At 35.1% G+C, this 20,241-nt stretch overlaps 3 protein-coding genes across 6 annotated transcripts; 2 read left to right on the plus strand and 1 right to left on the minus strand.

The window, feature by feature from the left end:
- Positions 1 to 1,663: 1,663 nt before the first annotated feature.
- LOC104792029 (agamous-like MADS-box protein AGL18) lies at positions 1,664 to 4,088 on the plus strand. 2 transcript variants are annotated; one of them, XM_087454301.1, is made up of 9 exons: positions 1,664 to 1,724; positions 2,018 to 2,209; positions 2,793 to 2,898; positions 2,986 to 3,041; positions 3,133 to 3,232; positions 3,308 to 3,349; positions 3,454 to 3,495; positions 3,585 to 3,736; positions 3,834 to 4,088. In XM_087454301.1, the coding sequence occupies exons 2-9, from the start codon at positions 2,028 to 2,030 to the stop codon at positions 3,922 to 3,924; spliced, it is 771 nt and encodes a 256-aa protein (XP_087310427.1). In that variant the 5' UTR covers positions 1,664 to 1,724; positions 2,018 to 2,027; the 3' UTR covers positions 3,925 to 4,088. The 2 variants fall into 2 exon arrangements, with proteins under 2 accessions (XP_087310427.1, XP_010516354.1); XM_010518052.3 differs by lacking the exon at positions 1,664 to 1,724 and adding an exon at positions 1,834 to 1,948.
- Positions 4,089 to 6,209: 2,121 nt separating this feature from the next.
- On the plus strand, positions 6,210 to 8,055 carry LOC104792030 (uncharacterized). Its single transcript, XM_010518053.3, has one exon. It carries the CDS (start codon positions 6,409 to 6,411, stop codon positions 7,870 to 7,872), a length of 1,464 nt encoding a protein of 487 aa, XP_010516355.1. The 5' UTR covers positions 6,210 to 6,408; the 3' UTR covers positions 7,873 to 8,055.
- A 3,216-nt stretch (positions 8,056 to 11,271) lies between these two features.
- LOC104792031 (villin-3) lies at positions 11,272 to 19,678 on the minus strand. 3 transcript variants are annotated; one of them, XM_010518054.3, is made up of 25 exons: positions 19,484 to 19,662; positions 19,298 to 19,328; positions 18,166 to 18,271; positions 17,878 to 17,977; positions 17,656 to 17,724; positions 17,308 to 17,544; positions 17,044 to 17,221; positions 16,751 to 16,883; positions 16,424 to 16,583; positions 16,195 to 16,345; positions 16,006 to 16,106; positions 15,759 to 15,917; positions 15,166 to 15,234; positions 15,023 to 15,091; positions 14,800 to 14,937; positions 14,558 to 14,686; positions 14,254 to 14,401; positions 14,120 to 14,130; positions 13,904 to 14,044; positions 13,691 to 13,816; positions 13,233 to 13,295; positions 12,940 to 13,041; positions 12,373 to 12,589; positions 11,951 to 12,177; positions 11,272 to 11,855 (listed from the first exon to the last, which is right to left on the minus strand). In XM_010518054.3, the coding sequence occupies exons 3-25, from the start codon at positions 18,219 to 18,221 to the stop codon at positions 11,742 to 11,744; spliced, it is 2,898 nt and encodes a 965-aa protein (XP_010516356.2). In that variant the 5' UTR covers positions 18,222 to 18,271; positions 19,298 to 19,328; positions 19,484 to 19,662; the 3' UTR covers positions 11,272 to 11,741. The 3 variants fall into 3 exon arrangements, 1 of the variants encoding a protein (XP_010516356.2); XR_015559316.1 differs by lacking the exon at positions 14,120 to 14,130 and having other exon boundaries at positions 19,484 to 19,678; XR_015559317.1 differs by lacking the exon at positions 14,120 to 14,130 and having other exon boundaries at positions 14,254 to 14,405.
- Positions 19,679 to 20,241: the final 563 nt, after the last annotated feature.

A 20,241-nucleotide genomic window follows, 5' to 3' on the forward strand; every position in this document is an offset into this window, starting at 1 on the left:
ACTGTTTTTCAAAAAGTCATATGATTAAAGCTCTTCTAGAAATCTGCACAAAAAATAGTAAAATGGAAACAGTATCACAAGTGGCTCATTCTCTTTTTTTAGCATGTTAGAAGTGTCTGGTTAATGGCAAAATAAAAACAACCTTTTTTTTATATATACAAACAAACCTTGTGTAAGTAATATCCCAAAGCGATTTCTCCTTATATTTATTATTTTATTTCATTTATGGGAATTTTTGTAACAAAATAGAACCACAAATAGATTTTGTTTCCTTTCGTAGAAGAAAAATAAATCTTAAGAAATCACGTTAGTTTCATATTGGATGGTAATTTACAAATTCCTAAAGAAATTAATGTTTTTCCATATATAAACATTAATGCATAGGAGATATTATTTTTTGGCAACAACTAAAGATAGTAAATTTATCCCAAAAGAAAAAAGAAAACTAAAAATAGTAAAATGTTTTTAAAAATGTGTAAAGTTTTATTTAATTTTAAAGATATACCTTGAATTGAGATTGTGTAAATCAGATAACTTTGCTTCCATCACCCTTTGTTTTGGTATGAAAAAACTACATGTAAACCAAAGTTAGTATTGTTCAATAGGTTTTCTGGATACAGATTCAATTCGGTATAGACCGGTTTAAGTGGTCCAAGCCTAACCAAATATTTTCAGTATTTCTTAACTTTTCTGATCTAGTCTAGTATTAAACTATTAATTATGTCAAAAAAAAAAGTTAGTATTAACATAATTTAATTCCCAAAAAGGGAGAAAATATTGACCAAAAAAAAGATCACCATTAAATGACTTAAAACAATATTTAGAAACACTCATCTGAATAGTTTTACACTCTAAAACAAAACTGTGAGCTGTATTAACATTTTTTTTTGTGTGTAAATATTTCCATATTTATACACAAATATATTTGTTTACCGGAATTACACGACTAAACTAATTAATTTCTATTTATTTTTTTCTAATGTAAAGATAATTCCAAAATACTGTTTAAGGTTCTCTAAATATAATATCAGTTACAATAGAAAGTCTTCTTTATAAAAGGATATTTTTCTTTTACTAAAAATATAACAAACTTGATTTCGATGGGAAAGCAATCCTGCTAGTAAGAGTTTACTATCTATAGAAGCCTTAAAGCCCACACCTTTTGCGTTTTCTTAGCATCATATTCTTATTCTTCAAAATAAGGCCACGTTTTGGCTATTCTACTAGATCTCTCACAAAAAAAAAAAAAAAAAAAAAAAAGTTAAAAAGAAAAATAAGGCCACGTTTCTACTAGTATCTTTTTAAAGATATCACTGTTAAGGATCACACTTATCATATAAACGTGGTATTAAAAGAAAAAAAAAACTATTTAAAGATAAACACTATAAAATTTAAAGAACTATCAATGTTGTTTAGTATGATGGTTGATCAAAGATTTTCCTAATATACGGGTCAATATTAATATACATATATTTTAACCAATAAAATTTTGGTAGATTAAAAGTTTTTAGAAACGTAACAAAAAGCATGACCTAAAAAGAAAGAAAAAAAATAATAAAAAAGAGGAGAAAACCCTAGAAATATTAAAAAAAGGGAGAAGAGATGCGAAACCAAAACAAGGCGTTATAAAAGGGAAAGAAGTGCCAAAAGAAGAAAACAGCCACTCACACCAAGCAAAGCAAATTAAGCAAAACCCAGCCAAAAATGGAAAATTGCTACTTATAGTAACTCCATTTTTTCTTCTTTTTTTTTTTATATACAATTATAATAATACCTAATTTTGGTCTAATTTTTTCTTTTCTTTTTTTCCCATCCTTAGCCCCTTTCCCAATTGTCATATTTGATCGATTTCTAAAGAAAACCTCCCTTATATATTCACACAAAATACACAAAATCTCTTCTTTTTTAACATAACGAAGAAGAAGGGGCTCTTCTCTCTACTTCCTCTGTATCATCCATCATCTCTTTTTTTTGGATTTTACAGAAGCCCAGATTGATTTTTTTTTTATTTGTTCAGAGAGAGAGATATGGGGAGAGGAAGGATTGAGATTAAGAAGATTGAGAATGTCAACAGTCGTCAAGTCACTTTCTCCAAAAGACGAAACGGTTTGTTTAAGAAGGCTAAAGAGCTTTCGATTCTCTGTGACGCCGATGTTGCTCTTATCATCTTCTCCAGCACCGGCAAGATTTACGATTTCTCCAGCACCTGGTAATTTTATTATCATACGGAAACCAAAAGATTTTGTTTTTTTTTTTTTTTTTTTTTTTTTTACGTTTTTTGGGCTTCTGTATCTGAAGCAGAGCAAAAACCCCTGTTTGTTTAATCGTCGTGATGATTGTTTCCTCTGTTTTTATTAATCTGGTGAAATCTTTGGCTTTAAAGGTGAAACCTTTTTTTTGTGGGTTTTTGATTTAAGGGTTCATCTTTTGGAGAATCGAGATTGTGTTTCTTTGATTAGGATTTGTAATCGGATTAGTTTCTGAGTTTTTGTAAATAAACCCTCTAATCACTGTTGAAGAAAATGCATTCTGATACTGTCTTTGGTATCTAAATATAGGTAGATGCTGTGATCTGTATCAGTTTGTTAGAATCTGAAAGATTTTTTATAATTCCATGTTAACTAGACTGCAGATGAGTTTGTTTGTATCTAACAAAAGTGTGTTTTTATCTCATATCCTTTGTGAAGAAACTGAGAATGTAGAAGTTGAGATTATTCATGGGTTTTTATTTTGGTTCTGTGATGATCATCAAACCAATTAAGGGATTTGTTTTTTTTTCCCAATCTGTGAAGTATGGAGCAAATTCTTTCAAGATATGGATACACTACTGCGTCTGCTGAGCATAAACAAAGGGAACAACAACTTCTACTTGGTGCTTCACGTGAAAATGAAGCAGTGGTATATATGTCTATCCATAATGCTGAGATTTTTCTGTATCCCTCTTTCTTTATCTGATTTTGGTTTTTTCTGTATCCGTTGTTGCAGTTGCGAAATGATGATTCTATGAAGGGGGAACTTGAAAGATTACAGCTTGCAACTGAGTATGTGTCTCTCCCTGGATTTATATTTTGGTTTGTTCTTGTGTAAAGTTGTGGTCTTTCATTGGTTGTTTTCTCTTTGTTACCTGAACAGGAGATTGAAGGGTAAGGAGCTTGATGGTATGAGTTTCCCGGATCTTATTTCTCTTGAAACCCAGTTGAACGAGAGCTTGCGTAGCGTCAAGGATCAAAAGGTGAAGACAAAAATACTCATCGAGAGACAATTTGTTTATTCATTCCTGACTTGTAAAGTTTCGTTTTGATTCCAGACAAAACTCTTGCTCAACCAGATTGAAAGATCCAGGGTACAGGTACGAACAGAGCCTCCCCAAATGTCAAAATCATAGTTATCGTCAAATCTTATACAATGCTGAATCTCAATATCCTTGTTTTGTTGCCTTATAATAATTATCAGGAGAAGAGAGCATTGGAAGAAAACCAAATCTTGCGCAAACAGGTAGAGAGAGATTCATCAAGCATATAATAATTACCTTGGTCTGGTCTTTCACCATACATGACTGTGTTTAAATCTAAATTTGTTCTCAGGTAGAGTTGCTGGGGAGAGGTTCAGGACCAAAAGTGTTGAGTGAAATACCTCAAGCTTCTAGCCCAGAAGAAGCTGATCCCGAGAGCTCTTCATCAGATGATGATGAGAATGACAACGAGGAGCATCATTCGGACACTTCCTTGCAGTTGGGGTAAAGTGCAAACAAAAACCCTAGCTTCTGTTACAAGCTTTGTTATTTGTGAAGCTTCTGATGATTCTAAACGCTTGATTGGTTTTGTCTTTCTTAGGCTAGCATCGACGGGGTACTGTACAAAGAGAAAGAAGCCGAAGATGGAACAGGTCTGCGATAACTCTGGGAGTCAAGTGGCTTCTGACTAATGGAAACAACTATTCTTCTAATCCTGGTGTTTAGGAATTTTCTATGTATCTTCTTGTTCCTGGCTCTGTTGCTTTACTTTTAACTTCGTCGTCTCAAGTAGAGTTTTGCTTTAATGTTTAGGTGAACATTTTTTCTCAATCAAGAAGGGATTTGATTAATCTAATATGATATTAGGTTTTCTTAGTTAAAGTTCCCAACACACAATACTATGTGTGATGAATATACATTTTCTAAACAAATTGCAGTGAAGTCAAGAAAACATAAACACATCGAAACTACAGTATAGATTGACAGGAAGTGATACATGAAGGTTCAGCCAATAAAACAACAAATCGAATCGCTCATAGACATGGTTAGTCGATAACAGGTGAAGCTGCAAAAAACTCGTATGTAAAATATGCTAAAACAAAACCATCTCTAATTCTCTATCCCTTTGTTATACCGGCCCATTTATTTTATTGGGCCTAACTATGTTATCTTTTTTTGGACTTTTAGAAATAGATGATCTTGAAATGTGTCCGGCATTTAAGGCCACCGACAATTCAAAGGTCGTCGACGGCTTAGACATAGTTACTTCCTATACAAAAAATGATTTCTGATACTTATGCTTGGGAGAAATAAATCATCAGATGGTAGACAAGCGGCAGTGAGTACAAGTTACTTTTTATTGTCAGTAAGTACAAACAGTACAATATTTTTGATAGTGGACACTGAAATTTATTAACATGATAGTGATGCAAAAAAAAAAAAAAAATCCTTATAAAAATAGAATACTCCAGAGAAAATAGCTGGTTTCAAAACGGAGTATGTAGTGATAATTCGAGTTAAACGGAGAGATAATATTTTAGAAACGGATTGTGAAATACCACATCGTGTAGAAGTCTAATTATATCAAACTTTTGTTGTGATTTGTGAAGACTGCTAGTGTAATTTTTAACTCGACCCATGATTACGAAATAAGTCCACAATCATTTATAATGCCAAAGTGATGACTAGTCGACACAAAAATTGGTAACGAGTCTAAACGGAATATTCAAAAAAAAAAAAAAAAAAAGAAGCACAAGTCCCGGACCTAAAAACGTAAAACCTGCAGAAGAAGGAAACGCCACGTGTGCCTTCATGAGAAGGTTCGAATGAGAATGAGATCCACCGTCATCATCAACACACACACAGTCACACTTGCTTTTTTTTTTCTTTCTTTTTTTTGATAACTACACTTGTTCTCAAACAAAAGTCAAATCACCGTTCTCATCGACCCTACATTTTTTTTTTTACTAATAGAACCATTCATTACGAGAGAACCTTGTTCATGTATATCTCGATCACGGATCCTAGCTGTAATCAAGGGGGCAGATTTAATAAAGTGGGTCTATGAATGAGAGTAGTAGTAACTAGTAACTGCCCTTTCATCACATTTATTGTTTATTTTCTTGTTTTTTTTGCCATTTTTGGTTTATTATAGGAATGATAATAGGATTAACTAATTTTAAGATACGATTGCTTTGTTTGTTTTTCCTTAGGTCGTTGAAAAAGTTTTCAGAAACGTGCAACGCCGGTTTTAAAAATTAGCATTGCATCGGTCAAAAAAAGCATGTGATCAGGGCAAATTATGTAAACTTGGATCAATTTATGTATCAGCGTTTACATTACCTTTCCTTTTGTTTTTTACATTGTTTAACATATGGACTATGGAGTACACAGTTACAGAATACAGACACGTTAGAGAAGAAAATTAGGCACATATCCCTTTAACACGTTAGAGAAAGAAAAATAAAAACTGGTTTAGTTACTAAACATCCGGCCCATAACTATACTGTTACTCTCTTCTCGACAAGGCTCGGTACACTGAATTTTTGTACTAAGGAAGGTTCCCTTTAATAAGGGAAGCACATTGCGCAATAAACATGTGATTCTATTCATACCTAAAGTAAAGGCAACATCATACCAATCTTATATCCAAATGACTTAAAACATTTTTAAAAAATATATCTATGTACTCTAATTATTCTGCAATTTTTTTGAATGTTAACTACCTTATTATATTTTGTGAATATCTTAGTTTATTTAACTTTATCTTAAAATACATTATTTACATTTATTTTTATATTAATTTAACAGATTCAGTTAGAATATATTGTGTAAAAAGTCAATAATTATTTTCCTCTTCATTTTTTTTTTTAAAGTCTCATCAATTTAATCAGTTAAATTTTTTTTTCTTGTAAATTAGGCTACCAGTATCGGTGTCATTAATAAACTTTTAATCCGCCCATATTTTTTTGTCGTTTCCAAAATTAAATATTAACTCCAACCCGATTAAACCCGACCCGGAGATCCATTTCGTTGATATCATCAATAGTATAATAAAAATCAAACAGAAGAAATAATTTTGAGAAGAAAGCCAAAAAAGAGCCTCTCGTCACACCACTAACCCCAGAGTGGGGAAGAGAATACAGAAGAAGAAGAAGAAGAAGAAGAAGAAGAAGATGGGTTTGATATCAGCGAAAGAGACGAAGCACAATAACAACAACACTAGAGGAGCCATGGGTTTGCTCTTAGTCTTCTTCCCTGACCACAACAACAACAACGACGACTCTCCTTCTTTTTCACCTTCTTCTTCTTCTTCTTCTCCGGCGGCAATAACGACTCTCTTCCGCACCAGATCTTCACGTCTTCTCCTCTCCAAAGCTCAATCAACAATCTCAATCTGCATCCTCCTCCTCTTCCTCACTCTCTTCCTCTTCACCCTCTCCACCTTCGAGCCTTCCTCTGGTTTTCCCTCCGTTTCTTCTCGTCCTCACCGTCGATTCCTCCTCAACCGCGACATCGTCGGATCTCAACCCCTCCGTCGTCGTTACGATCGATTCGCTCTCCAAGGTATGGGTACTCTGTTTCTGCGAGGCACCAGGAGCATGCAAGGCTTAATCGTAGCTCACCTCGCTTCCGACGCGACGGACGACGATCTCCGTCTCTTCATGCGGCTGCTCCACCGCTCCGGTGTCACTTCTAAATCCGACGTCGTTTTGCTCTTCAATTCGCCTTCCTCTGGTTCTAGATTCGCCGGATTTATCGAAGAGGAGAACGACTCGTTCTTAAAACTCGTCGATGTTCATCGGAGCTCGAATTCGTCGGATCAAATCGATTCGGTTTGGGGATTTAATCTGACTAAATTCATGAAGAAGACGTCATCATCACCAGAGCCTATCTGGGGGAAGAAGACTCACAGAGCTTCTTCAAACGATTCGTCGTTGATTATTATTAATAATAATAACTCGACCGAGTCAAACGAGTTGACTCATGGCTCTGTTGTGGGGTTCGACGTGACTGAGTTGGATCCTGAAAACTCGCTATCCGGGTTCATGGACCACGTTCCGATAAGTTTGAGGAGGTGGGCGTGTTACCCAATGCTGCTTGGTCGAGTAAGACGCAATTTCAAACACGTTATGCTCGTCGACGCTAAAACCTCCTTGTTCCTCGGCGACCCGTTTACCCGGATTCGTAACCGGAGCCCCGAGTCTGTCCTCTTTTTTTCCAAACACAGCAGCAAGAAAAGTTCTGATGTTAACCCGGCGATTCTGGTCGGCGGAGCCAAAGGGATCAGGAGACTGTCGAGCTCGATGCACACTGAGATCGTGAGAGCGGCGATGCAGCAGCAGCAGCACAAGAACAAGAAGAAGAGCTCTGTTACGACGGACTCGGTTGTGTTGAGTCAGCTCGTTGGGAATGTTCACATGGTTAAGAACTTTGAAGTGGTTGCGAGTGAGTCGGCGGTGCCGGAAGCGAGTTCGCTAGCTGAGTTGAGGACGAGAAACTCGGCGGCTTCGTCGATAAAGAATCATGATATAATACAACGCGGTAATGGTAATGGTAACAGTAATCATATTACTGATATAATTATGAAACGTATTTGTTCTTGTGAATTAGATTCTTCTGTTTATAATTACTGTTAGCATTTATTAATACTTTTAAGAAATTTACAAAAACAAATTTTTGTACACATTTGACATTTGTTATGTTCTTAGATTTTTTGTTTTCCCCTTTTTTTTTTACAGATGTTTTATTAGTATGTCCACGTTACGTTCTGTATTCATTATTGATTTGGTCTCCTTCGGAAATAATCATTGATCAAATCAGGAGATATTGTTATTTTTTTGCATTTTATTATATTCAAAAATGTGGTAATGGAACATTTTTGGAATTATTTATTTTGTTGGAAACTTCGAAATTTGTATTATTTTTAGTGGGTTTTTCGGCAAATAATATTTGATTCTCATTCGGTAGATAAACTCCACAAATTTTGATTCCTCACGGTGTGGGCTACATATATATATATATATATATCTGATTGTAACAGATTTTTTATTTTATTTTTAATAGACTATTGTTATATTTTGTCTAAAAAAAGTCTGATCTAAATTTTAGAATGTTAGTTTCTTTCTACAATGCATAATACTGAAAAGAAAACTAATTTTCGATAACAAAAACTTTTAAAAAAAATTTTACCACCACAGGATTACATATGACTCCGTTAGTTAAATCAGTCTATGAAAAGAAGGCCTTTACGAGACCACTTATGATGATGACGATGATGGTATCACATGTTTCATAATTAGATTTTTTTTTATTACTATATTGATATGTTTTTGCTTGTTATAAAGACACACGTCGCATGTGGTTTATTTGGTCTTTTGAGCTGGTTAAAGTCAATTTCCCCCTACTTTTTTTTTATTATTTTTGTCTAACATTACACAAACTTTAGAAAACGTCTTTCTTCTTCAATTATTGAAACCTTATTATAATTATATCAAAACAAACAATAATGCCATCACGAGTTTCATCGTTGGAATCGGATTCTCAATCTTCCTACCAATTATCTATCATCGAAGCCTCACCAAAGGGACGAATGGTATATGCATTAACTCACACATAGGAAAAAGCTCATTGTCTAATCACTTTATTCGGTGTAAACTTTTTATCTCCACTCATTACATTCACTGGTTACATATCAAACGTTAATTTTTATTAGTTTTTTGGTTCAATAATGTTTTATCACACGTTAGGATAATTGTTACACACCACTCACTTCCACCCCTCTTGCAATAGAATGAGAATATAGAATTAGAAAACCTCCCTCAATACATCATAAATCTCTGAACTATTTTAAACGCTGATTTATCTGATTACGTTTATATCCAAACAGAGTCAATTGACTCTACTCACATCTATTGTTCTTTCTCGAGTCTCATGGCTTCTCTTGATTTTGAAGAAACCCACAAACCAATACGTTTATGTTTATGCCTCGCCTCCTTTTCCCACTTTGCGACAACCATGCCATTATCATAAGCTATTAGTGTAATGCCAAGCAAAACCTTTCTTTAGCATTTTCTTCGGTACAAACACCACATTCTATAAAACTTTCTCTGGTTACATATCATTTTTTTTTTTTTTTTGTTTGAGTAATCCTTTTATAAAGTGTCCGTCAAAATACATTCCAAATGTTTTAACATAGAAGAAACTTCATTATTCGTTTTGAATAAGCATATGTTTTTGTGGAATTCTTAAGATACTCAATTTAATGATAATGATAATTAAAATATTCGTGTTCTTGAAACTGCCAAGTATGTGCACATATATAGTTATAACATATGATATAATATAGTTAGTAAGTCAATAATTGCTTTGGATATAGATGAAGTTAGTAGTATCTTTTGTATGTCCACAACACATTAAAGGCGTGAGCTTGTGAAAAAGAAGATATGAACAACAACAAAAGAAAACAAAGGAGAAAATACTTTTTAAAAATTAAAATAAAAGTGGGGTTGCTTCTTCTTTCAAGGAGTAGTATAGCGAGTTTAAGTGGCTTCATTTAGAAGCCAAGAATTCACAATTATCCATAACAAGTAGGCGTGCTTTTGCTTTGCTTTTCTTTATTTACCATCTCAACGACGTTAATTTATTCTAAAGTAATATATTATACTTACCAATCAAATATTGTATTGATCAATCACTCTCTATAGTAAGAACCTTATTTTATGTTTTGAAAAACAGTGCTGGTGTTGGAGTTTTCTAATGAGCTACTATTGCAAGTTATGGAGCTTCTCAACCTTTTTTTATTAAAGGTCACGCAGCCGTGCCTTTATTTCTTTAATAGTATTAGAACACTGACAAGTGACAAAAATGATAAATTTCATTTAATGAATTTAGCAAGTGGCTTGCCGGAAATAGTAGTACTTTGTAGTGGTAATGGAGGACGGTTATACTTATGTATTTATGTTATACGATTAAGGATTGAAAAACATTCATTCTTCCTACTAAAATTATAACATTACTGTACGTTGTTTATTCTATTTCTATACGTGGAAATGAAAGATTAACTACAAGAAAGATTTTATGTTAATTTTATAAATAAATGTCTTTCTTTCATTTCATAGTAGTATCTATTGTAAAAGTGGTCTACTGTATGTGTTTATTTCCTTGAGAAACAAAAGTATATGTTAATTCAATTCATCCATATGTTGGCAAAAAGAGAAAAGGAACCGACACTCTTTTCTTCCATACATGTGTCAATACCTCATTGGTAGTACAGGTTGCATTTTCCTTTTACAGTGTGGACCCTCTCCAGCTTAGACAGAGAGTTCGTGCAAAGACTCTCTACTAGATACTGTATTATGGCTGCTGCGAGCTGACCTGTCCCTCGCTCGAACCTATTGCCCAGCCACATATTCATACGTAACTTCGAAGTTTTTTTTTGTATGTCGGTTCTTTTATATGCCACTGGTACGACCATTACAAGTTATTAGAACAAACGATTTTAGATCAATACATGTTAGTATTTTGACTAACATAAGTGATGTTTAATGCGATTCTTACGTTTTATGGGTTTCATTTAGTTTGTTAAGTAAGAGTGACTGTAAATGCAGTTCTTATAAACAAGACTTAAATTATCGTGTTAGGTGATACCATTTTTCCAAAAGAAGATTTATTGTGAGCACTTAGTGTGTTGGATTCCATCGAATCTTTGTGTGTGTTTTATTATCATCACCACCTTGAAAAATAATGCAAAAATTGACGTCATCATTCTGATTCCCAACTAATTTTTTCCTTTGATTTGTTGCACAGTAAAAAAAGGCTAAGAAATTAGATGCCAAATTTGTGGAGACCAGGACAGACATAAATGTGGTTGTTCTTCTTTTAAATTCCTTACTTTTTTTATCACTTCATGATTCTGATAAATAATTTCACTGCATTTACTTCAACACACATTTCTGTCATGTACTTTGAGTCTAACACAGCTTTGCTAGTTGAACATACATAGAAGTGGAACAACAAAAGCAAATGGTGCGTCTCAATTGTCAAACGGATCTAAAACACCCATACATTGAAATTTATTGAGTTTACAAGTAGACGTTTCTGTTCTTTAACAATCAAAATAATGTGAAATCCAAATCAAAGAATTTACTAACCACCACCACAAAAGACACAGCTGTCCTGACCCCCCCAAAAAAATGCACAACAGTTTATGATATATCACATCATTACAATAACACACATAATTTTGTGATAAGAATATGAAGAATCAAAACCCGGATCCCAACCCCACCCATGAAAAAGAAATATTTTTGAAAAATCAAAACAATTATAGGAAAAATGAAGGAACAAAAAAGAAAGAACTGTCTGTCTTCATAGCTGCAACACTGAGGTCAATACATAACCAATAACACAATGGCAAATCGTGTCTTTGATCTTAGTATATATCTGAGGAGGATCATTGGATGTTTCCACCTGCGATTTTTGTTTTTTTTTTGTTTTGGGAGAATTCTTAGAACAAGTCGAATTTCTTCTTCAGTAAATCTTGCTTCCATCTAGGCAATTTGTAGAATGCTTCTTTCTCCATACCAAATACAGTCTTGAACTCTTCCTCAGACAGGTAAGCCTGATAGATTGGGTTGAGTAATATGATACCGACAATTCATGCTCAAATTAAGACGAGGTAAAAAAAAAAAAGCTAATTCGGCTCAAGTGATTCACCTCTCTGCGTTTGAAGTCAATTCCTGTCACTGGTGTCTCAGATTTCGCTTGCAGTCGTGCGTAGGTGAAGGTTGCTCCAGTTGTTTCTGCTTCAGAATCATCCTGCTTTGGATTTACTTCCTCAGCACTTGCTTCTGCTGTAGGTGAAACTTCCTCATCTTCTTTGGCTTCAGTAGCTTCTTCGGAAGCCTCCACTTCTGAGAAAGCTTTCTCATCTTTTGCTTCAGCTGTAACCACACATACTCACAGTGATCAAGCGATAAAAGAGTTCAAGATATACTGACATAAGGACTACGCTTGTAGGTTACAGTCTGTTTCTGCAGATAGCAAATTCTACATCTTTACTTTTGTTTAATCAAAAATCATGTGTCTTGTATGGTTTGTACTTATCTGCAATAGATCAATACTGTTAAAGAACTTACCAGAAGGGCTCGTATCAGGTGATTTCTTCTTCTCGGCAGTAAGCACTTGCGAGAGAGCAGCCACTGCTGCTGCTCTTTGTGACGCCTGACTTGTCAATCCTGGTCTTCGTGGAGGTGACTTTGATGATGGTGAAGAATTAAATGCAGATGATAAGGCGGCTAAAGCTTCAGCTCTTTGTCTTGGACCTCCTTGACTTCCATTTGATCTGTCTCGGCTCTGCAGTTAAACCAAAGATCAAGAACATGGGACAATAGTAGCTGTGATTTGCTAAACATGCCACAGTAAAAAGCAACTAGCAAAACGCCAGATTCTAACTAGAATTATGTTCTGTGCCTAAGCTGAAAAACAGTAAGCAGATATGTGCCTTAACGGCTTAAACCCTAATAAATTATTTGAAGGCAGTCAAAGGTTTGGATAAATTTGAGAAATCCATGACAGGGAACCTTGTTAAAAATGGAACCTTTTTTCTTCATGGAAGTTCACATGATATGTCAATATCTTCATAAGTGTATCAGAAAGAATCTTATAGAAGTATCAAAAAGGAGCTTAGAGTCTTAAAGTCTTACCGGAGAGCTTGTTCTCCCGGAAGAAGAATTAAATGCAGATGTCAGAGCAGCCAAAGCAGCAGCTCTTTGCCTTGGTCCTTGGTTCCCACTGTTAGACTGATCCTGCAGCAGAGGGGCATATTGTAAACCAACGATTCCGAATGTAATATAGTATATAATAAAGGAGAGTCATCAATAGCTAGTTTTCCATCGTCACATCTGTTCTTCTCTGCTACTATGAAACAAGGAAACATAAAACACAGGCATGTCGTATCTCCAACTTTCCCCAGTAAGCATCTTAACTAAGTGTTTACCTCCACAACGTGGTGTGTACCAAGTAATAATGCTGCCTTCTTCTGGAAGGAATTCCCTTGCACCTGTATTATAGATAAACATGCCCAAGCTAAATTTGAGAAAAATAAGTGGAACTCTACAGAAAAGTCAATGAAAATCAGACTAAATTTCGTGTGTTCTGACAGAGCTTCCCCTCAGTTTAATATAGATCTAAAAATGTAGAGCTTCCTAAGTTTTAACTAGCCTACTGTTCAATTTAACAAATGAGATGTGATCTCTAACTTCATTCTTTATAAGGGTGTTGACAACAGAACTGGCATTTGCATAGAGTGTAACAAACTTAACTCCTTTTAAATTAGTATGATCCCGAAGGACCCGAACCCTCCTATAACACTAACACAATTACAGCACCCTATTAAAAATAGACTCCCTTCTCATGCTAATAACCCAAAAGATATCTGCCAACAGAAAACCTTACAGTAGCTTTAGTAGAATCCCATGAAAAATAAGTGGTGAAGAAGCAGGGTTCATTTCCCTCCGTGATTTTGTATAATGGAACTTTTGGAGATAAGCCTTCCAGGGAACCAGCCAGATCTATGTATCTCTGCGCAAAACTGTACAATGAGCAAACAAGATAGAAAAGGAGCAGCAATAACTGATGCCGAGAAGCAAAATTGATCAAGCATATTACCTGGCCAATCTCAAAGGCAGTTTGTTTTTCCTTGGGATCCACACATTGACCAACCCAGACAAAAACTTCAGCATGAGTATCTAGTAAATGCATTTCCTCCGTCAAGAGGTCATCTTGATCAAAGTTGTGAATCTCTTCAACCTGTGCAAGGTAATGTTAAAACATGCACACATCTTGATAAAAAAAACATTGGATATTTTTTTCCTGAATTCTTACCTGAAACTTTCCTGAGGATCCATGTAGACACATTGTAAAGAAGATAACATTAGTATATGCAAGTTTATTAACAACAAATTTGACCCTATTAGAGATGTTTTAACTCTCAAAATTGAGGTCCCGATTTCAATTACCTCTGTTAAAGGAAAAAGAGAACAAGTGAGGGTCCCTCACAGTCTCAGCGGAAACCTTCTTGCTGGTGAAGTTCTGTTTTCCCCCAAGTGCAAACCAAAAGGATGAGCTCTCTGTTCCCTCTTTTGCGTGCTTGATAGTAGTCCCAGGCTGACTTATCAAGAAAAAGATGATTAATTTACCAATTGAAGAACAATGATAAGTACGAGCGAGTTTTTATTTTAGTAAGCTTTATATATATTATACAGCCCCGGCTTAGACAATTTCAGCTAAACTAAAATCTAAGATAGCACCATTAGAAACTACCTTTAAGAATTCAGCAACTTTAGCAGCCAGTTCTTGTTGCTCATGCGTACTATGGTTTCCATGCCAAAGGAACATGGAAGTACCAGATTGCAGAAGGAAGCAGTCATAAGAGTTTAAAGAAGTGGCCACCTGCAGAAAGGAGTAATAGAACATTACATGATCACACAAATAGGTAGCCAACGTTTGAACAGTGTAAAGTAGAAAAATGACTTCGCAAGAGAGAACATAAAGTAGGAAAGTACCGTTTCAACTTGTAGTGCTTTATTATTGTGAACTCCAGTTCCAGACACTTGAATAAGTGCAATTGATTCCGGAGTGTAGGTTTCATCTGATGAACCTTTCTCTGTCATACTATTTTTGTAACCGGAGCTCAAACCACCCTAAAAGTTTATGTAACTATATCAATTACCAATATATTCTCTTGCAGCAAAAATCAACTTGTATTAACAATGAAAAGAAAAATACCTTAAGAACCACCATATGTTGAAAAAGTGCAACAAATTGTGGAGGTTCTTTACCCTCATATATACGGACCTGCAAGATGATCAAGTTATTTAACAATCTTTCAGTGCTACTGGCCAATTACTTGCAATAACAAAACATGGTACCTGCACTGGTCTTCCCTTTAAAGAATTTGTCATTATGCTCGCTAGACGAACTGCTGTTTCTTGATCCTCCTAAACTCGGGAGAAAACATAAGTTAGATGGCAAAATTCAACATGTTCAAATATATACATAAAGCCATAAACTGAATATATGAAATCTATCACAATATATACTCAAACTTTGAGGGCTACCTCAAAAGTCAAGAGGCAATAACTCATAACCATAAAATACAATAGTAATAGCATTCCCCAATAACTAAAGATTAAAACTGCAGAAAATTCACAAATATGAAGTTTGCAACATCTTGCTCCTTATAAGGTCGATACCCAAAATAGCAGATAAAATCATATAGACCCAACCAGGTTTCAAGCTTACTTATAAAATGTCGTAAAAGAAAACACCAGGAAGAAGCTAAAACATGCCGGCTTAGTCAATATATCATGTCTTAGTATCCTCTTTCCAGTAACTAACAGAGGAGCTAAAAATACTAATAGAAGAAATCGGGACTTCTTTTTCTTTTCTATTAATAAAAATATTAAAGGACCACATAGCAGTCCTCAGCATGTTATTTTCTCAATCCTTTTCCCATGATTACCTGATTACTATTCTTTCCAAACCAACAGCACAGGAAGTAGTCTTCTTTCCTTTCACCAGAATGGTAAGTATAAAGGACCACATAGCAGTCCCCAGAATAGAGTTTTCCGACATCATCTTTGGATAGAGGAGTCTTGGAGTTGCCATCAATGTACCAAACCTATTACACGAGCTTAATGAGTTGGGATGAAATTAACCAATAAAGATTGAGTAAATAACAGCACAACAAGTCGGGAGACACAACAGACCTCCAACTTTCCGCCTCCTTCAAGCAATGGTGGAATCTCCTCATTAATTGTTGTGCTTTTTGACAGGCCCTTCAACCCAACACCTTGTTGCTTAAGTAATGCTACACAATAGCAAAGTACCAAAGTAAGTCAGGGCTAAGAGATCACTCAATTTTTTATTAACGATTAGAGTATCAACACAATCTTTACCAGCGACTTTTCCTCGTCCTTCTTCGTTAGCAGGAGTTGCTGAGCCTGATGGCCAAGAGTCAAAGTTAGACTTGAAAGAATGAGGCTCATAACCTTGGATAACACGGGTTATGCGTGTCGCCTTTGGCCTATTTTCACTAGCAACAAAATCCTGGAGAGGATAGTAAAAGTGAGAATCGATGCTCCGATATTCTAAGGGCTAAGCAAGTTAGCCGATTCTAGTGTTTACCTCAGCAGCTTGGATAGCAGTTTTTCTCTCTTCCACTTGAGTCACTCGGCCAACCCAGATAAATACCTCAGAACCGCAGTCCAAAAGGTAGCATTTATTGTTTTCCAGCATAGATTTGGATAAATCACCTTCTATTGATTCCACCTTACCATCCGCGATACTAAAAAGGGGGTAACTATAAATCAATTTCCATAAACTAAGGCATAAATATAATAGGTAATATTGAAAAACAAAATGACAGTAAGCCATCAGGGTAGTTATATAACAGTGGTTAGAGCAAAAAAACAGCCGAACACCAATAGAGCAGATCAAAAGGACGACAAGTACCTATAAAGCTTAGGCGGAGTTGTCTCCGGAATAATTTCATCCTCACTAGCAACCTTCCTTGCTATTGGAGCAAAACCCCCAAAGAGGACCCAGAACTCGCCAGAATCTGATTCTGTATCTAACTTTCCATCATCTGTTATGCAAGGAAATCATTATACGTGCATGAGTACCACAATAAACTGTACCACTTAAAAAAACTTAATTGAGCATCCAACTGCTGCTTGATTGACTGAGCAAAACGTGAAAAAGAAGATATTCAAAAATTAACAGTAAATTCATCTACTGCAACTTACCAACAATAGCAACGTCACAGGTTCCTTCATGAAACTTGTCTTTCAAATATTGAACAACTACCAACGCTTTAGCTCTCTCTTGGATATTTGAATTTGCACCATTAAATTGATAAATCTTCTCCTTGGTGTCCAAGATAAACACATCATCATGATTCAGTGATGAGCGAGCAAAAGGAACCTACACAAGAAAACAGATGAGTAAATACTTAATAGTACTCATGCGAAGAGAGTACAACACTTCAAAATATCTGCAGAAAAAGAAACCTGCTTCAAGTGGACAGCACGTTTCCCTTTGCAGGTATACAGCCGGGTTTCAAACTCATCCTCCTCAGTTTTTCTAAATCCAGACGCAACACCGCCCTCTAGTGGTATAATGCAAGGCTTGAAGTAAGACAAAAATTTGTCAGATTCATGACCTTGAATTTCACGGTATTGGACAGCTCGGCCTCCAAGAGCTGCATCAAGTTCAACTGTCTTGACAGCTGCTGTTCCAGCTTCATCCTGGAATCGTCATTCGCAGATTAGTAATCATGGTGATTCACCTTTGCTTGTCTTCAAAGTACATGAAGTTAGAACGTAATATATGCTTACAAAAACTCCGAAAAATAATACCTGGCTGGTATCTTTACCAATCCAAAAATGTATATCAAATAGATAAGCTCCCCCCTTATTCTGTGTTGTCTGCACATATAAAAGATAAACATGATAAATCTGAAAGATAAAAGGAGCATATAGTTCATACATCTGTAAGCTAGTATAAAGGTATTATCTTATAATCTTCTCTTGATAAGCGTATATAAAAAGGGAAGAAGAACAGTGGAAGAAATTCGAAACCTGTAAGACAATGTAAGTATCTCCCATATAGAACTTTCCATGTTCAGACTTCGGCACTGGCACTGGTTCAAAATTTTCGATTCTCCAGATTTCGGTACCTCTAAGTAATGTTAAGTTCAACATCTCAGACAGCAGTAAAACATTCAACAATACCAACAAACTAGTGCATACCCATGAAATTGCATTTTCCTCTCTGCACTTCCGTTCATCAGTAGGAAACAATTATAAATTGCTTCACCTTACACTAATATTATAGGAAAGCGGGAAATAAATATTGTGAAAGGATACGGTTTCTGCCCGACTCCTTGAAACGCAGGATCCAATACTTTAGTTGACCCAGACATTTTGTATGCAATAGTTAATCTCTTCCTTTATGTGAAAATGCATAAACCACCTGTCGAAAACATAGAGCAAGCAGATAAAAAAAAAGAAGGTAAGACCGTAAGAGATTGTTTTGTAAGCTGAAAATGGCGATTGGATAGGACCCTACAAAACACTAAAGAGCAACACAAAGGTTAGGCTTTTCTAAATGACAATCATATATGAGAATATACAGTATTAAGTAGAAGCATGTTTTGAGCTATATATAAACTCAACAACAATCTTGCAAAGAGTAGTCAGTTCTCTCCCACAATTCATTATTGCCTGGAAATCATTCAAGATATTGTGTGATTTCCTCAAGGAAAGGGGTTCTAAACTGAGCTTGGCTGTCACTCTTGAGTTTCATGTCTTGCTAGAAGCTCGGTTGTGAATGATATAAATCACTGAACATTAGCAGATGGAATACAGGGAACTCTTATAAGATTAGCTTCTACGAATACTGAATCAAACCTTCCTAAGAACATCATCCCCGCCACCAAACTGTAGTAGTAGAATCCATTAAAATACAGTGGCAACGCTTCAAAACTTTATTTAACACCAAACACTTAATTTCCATGTAAAAGAGCTTGAGGATGTCATGTTATAGTGAACAAAAAACCACTTGCTACACAAGAAAACTCAGTCGTGATCCATCCAGCTTTGAAGTAATATACACACTCACAAAAAATCCTTTTGTATCAACCTCTTGGTTTGAAGTCAGCTAGAGATCGAGATAAAATTCTAGTTGATCAGTGTACCGTGTACTACATCAAAGTGTTCCCTCTTGTTTCTGGCTCTAATAAGTCTTAAGTTTAGAGAAACTCTTAAAGTTAAGCGATTTCCAGGAAATAATCAGAGATTATACAGAACCCAGAATAATAGCAACTAACTAATTAGATAAAATTACAAAACAATTTAAGGAGAGATCTCAAGCACGAAGCAGAACGAGAAACTCAGATTCAAGAAGTAGAAACCCAGAGATCCAAGTCATGATGAACAGGGAGAAAAAAAACGCTAATTGAATCGAAATCAGCTGATCCATATAAATAAACACACATACCTGAAAAAGACAGATCTTTGAGTAGCATGCACTGTGAAAGACAAAGCGATGAGAGAGATCAGGAACAAGAAGCACATGAAAAAGAATGAAGAAGAAGAAGAAAAAAAAAAAAAGGAGTAAGCAAAATTGAATTATTGAAAGGAGGAGACGTGCGCTGTGCTATATCATCTCTCTCTGTCTCTATACCTTTTTTATTCTCTTTTTGCTTTATTATCCAAAACAGATTTGTAGAATCGAGTTTTCGTTTCGTGGGAGATTTTATGATTTTTTTTACAGTGTGCGTAGTAGACGAGGTGAGGAAGACGAAGGAGGAGACATCATATGTTTGTTTTTAAGGAAAGAAGAAGAAGACCAGAGACTCCCTTTTTTATTATTATATATGTTGTAAAAATTATATTGAGGCAAAAGCATTAAAGATGATACCCACAGTAATTATGGCTTCCCTTTCTCCTTTTTTTACCTTCGAATTATTATTTTTATTTTTTAATCTTGATTCTTCACCGATGTCTTTTAAAAAAAAATATTACTACCTTCACACTGAGTTTGAACTTGGTACACGATGTTAAAAGCTCGAACATGAACCGAAAAAGAATTAAACTTTGAAGCATTATTATAAGACACTAACTATTATTTTAAAGACCATCATCATTTCAAGACGACATTGGGTCCATTTCGCATGTGAATAGGCACAACACAAACATTTAAACTCTTTTTTTAAAAAGATTACATTATATATACTTACTACTGTATATGTTATTCATATGAACTTCGCATCTTTCTACTATAATTTGGTGGCGGGGGATATTCTTATGAAGGCCTGATTCTTATGTGAGCACTTTTACTTTGCTCATCTATGTTTATATAACCTTCTCTTTAGAAAATTCGGTCATATAATATATATAGTTTGGTATTTTTCGTTATATATTTGTATATAAATATATTCG

Source organism: Camelina sativa, chromosome 6 (assembly GCF_030686135.1).
Source record: "Camelina sativa cultivar CO46 ecotype springtype chromosome 6, ASM3068613v1".
NCBI classification, from domain to species: domain Eukaryota; kingdom Viridiplantae; phylum Streptophyta; class Magnoliopsida; order Brassicales; family Brassicaceae; genus Camelina; species Camelina sativa.

What these genes read in the sequence shown, in the direction of transcription:
- LOC104792031 (XM_010518054.3), bottom strand. Translation starts at nt 18,221, where the DNA reads ATGTCTGGGTCAACTAAAGTATTGGATCCTGCGTTTCAAGGAGTCGGG. An exon ending in AGGACGAGGAAAAGTCGCTG is followed by an intron (nt 16,107 to 16,194) that starts GTAAAGATTGTG and finishes GCTATTGTGTAG; the next exon opens with CATTACTTAAGCAACAAGGT. An exon ending in AAGTTGCTGAATTCTTAAAG is followed by an intron (nt 14,402 to 14,557) that starts GTAGTTTCTAAT and finishes TTGATAAGTCAG; the next exon opens with CCTGGGACTACTATCAAGCA.
- LOC104792029 (XM_087454301.1), top strand. Translation starts at nt 2,028, where the DNA reads ATGGGGAGAGGAAGGATTGAGATTAAGAAGATTGAGAATGTCAACAGT. An exon ending in TTGAAAGATCCAGGGTACAG is followed by an intron (nt 3,350 to 3,453) that starts GTACGAACAGAG and finishes AATAATTATCAG; the next exon opens with GAGAAGAGAGCATTGGAAGA. An exon ending in ACCAAATCTTGCGCAAACAG is followed by an intron (nt 3,496 to 3,584) that starts GTAGAGAGAGAT and finishes ATTTGTTCTCAG; the next exon opens with GTAGAGTTGCTGGGGAGAGG.
- LOC104792030 (XM_010518053.3), top strand. Translation starts at nt 6,409, where the DNA reads ATGGGTTTGATATCAGCGAAAGAGACGAAGCACAATAACAACAACACT.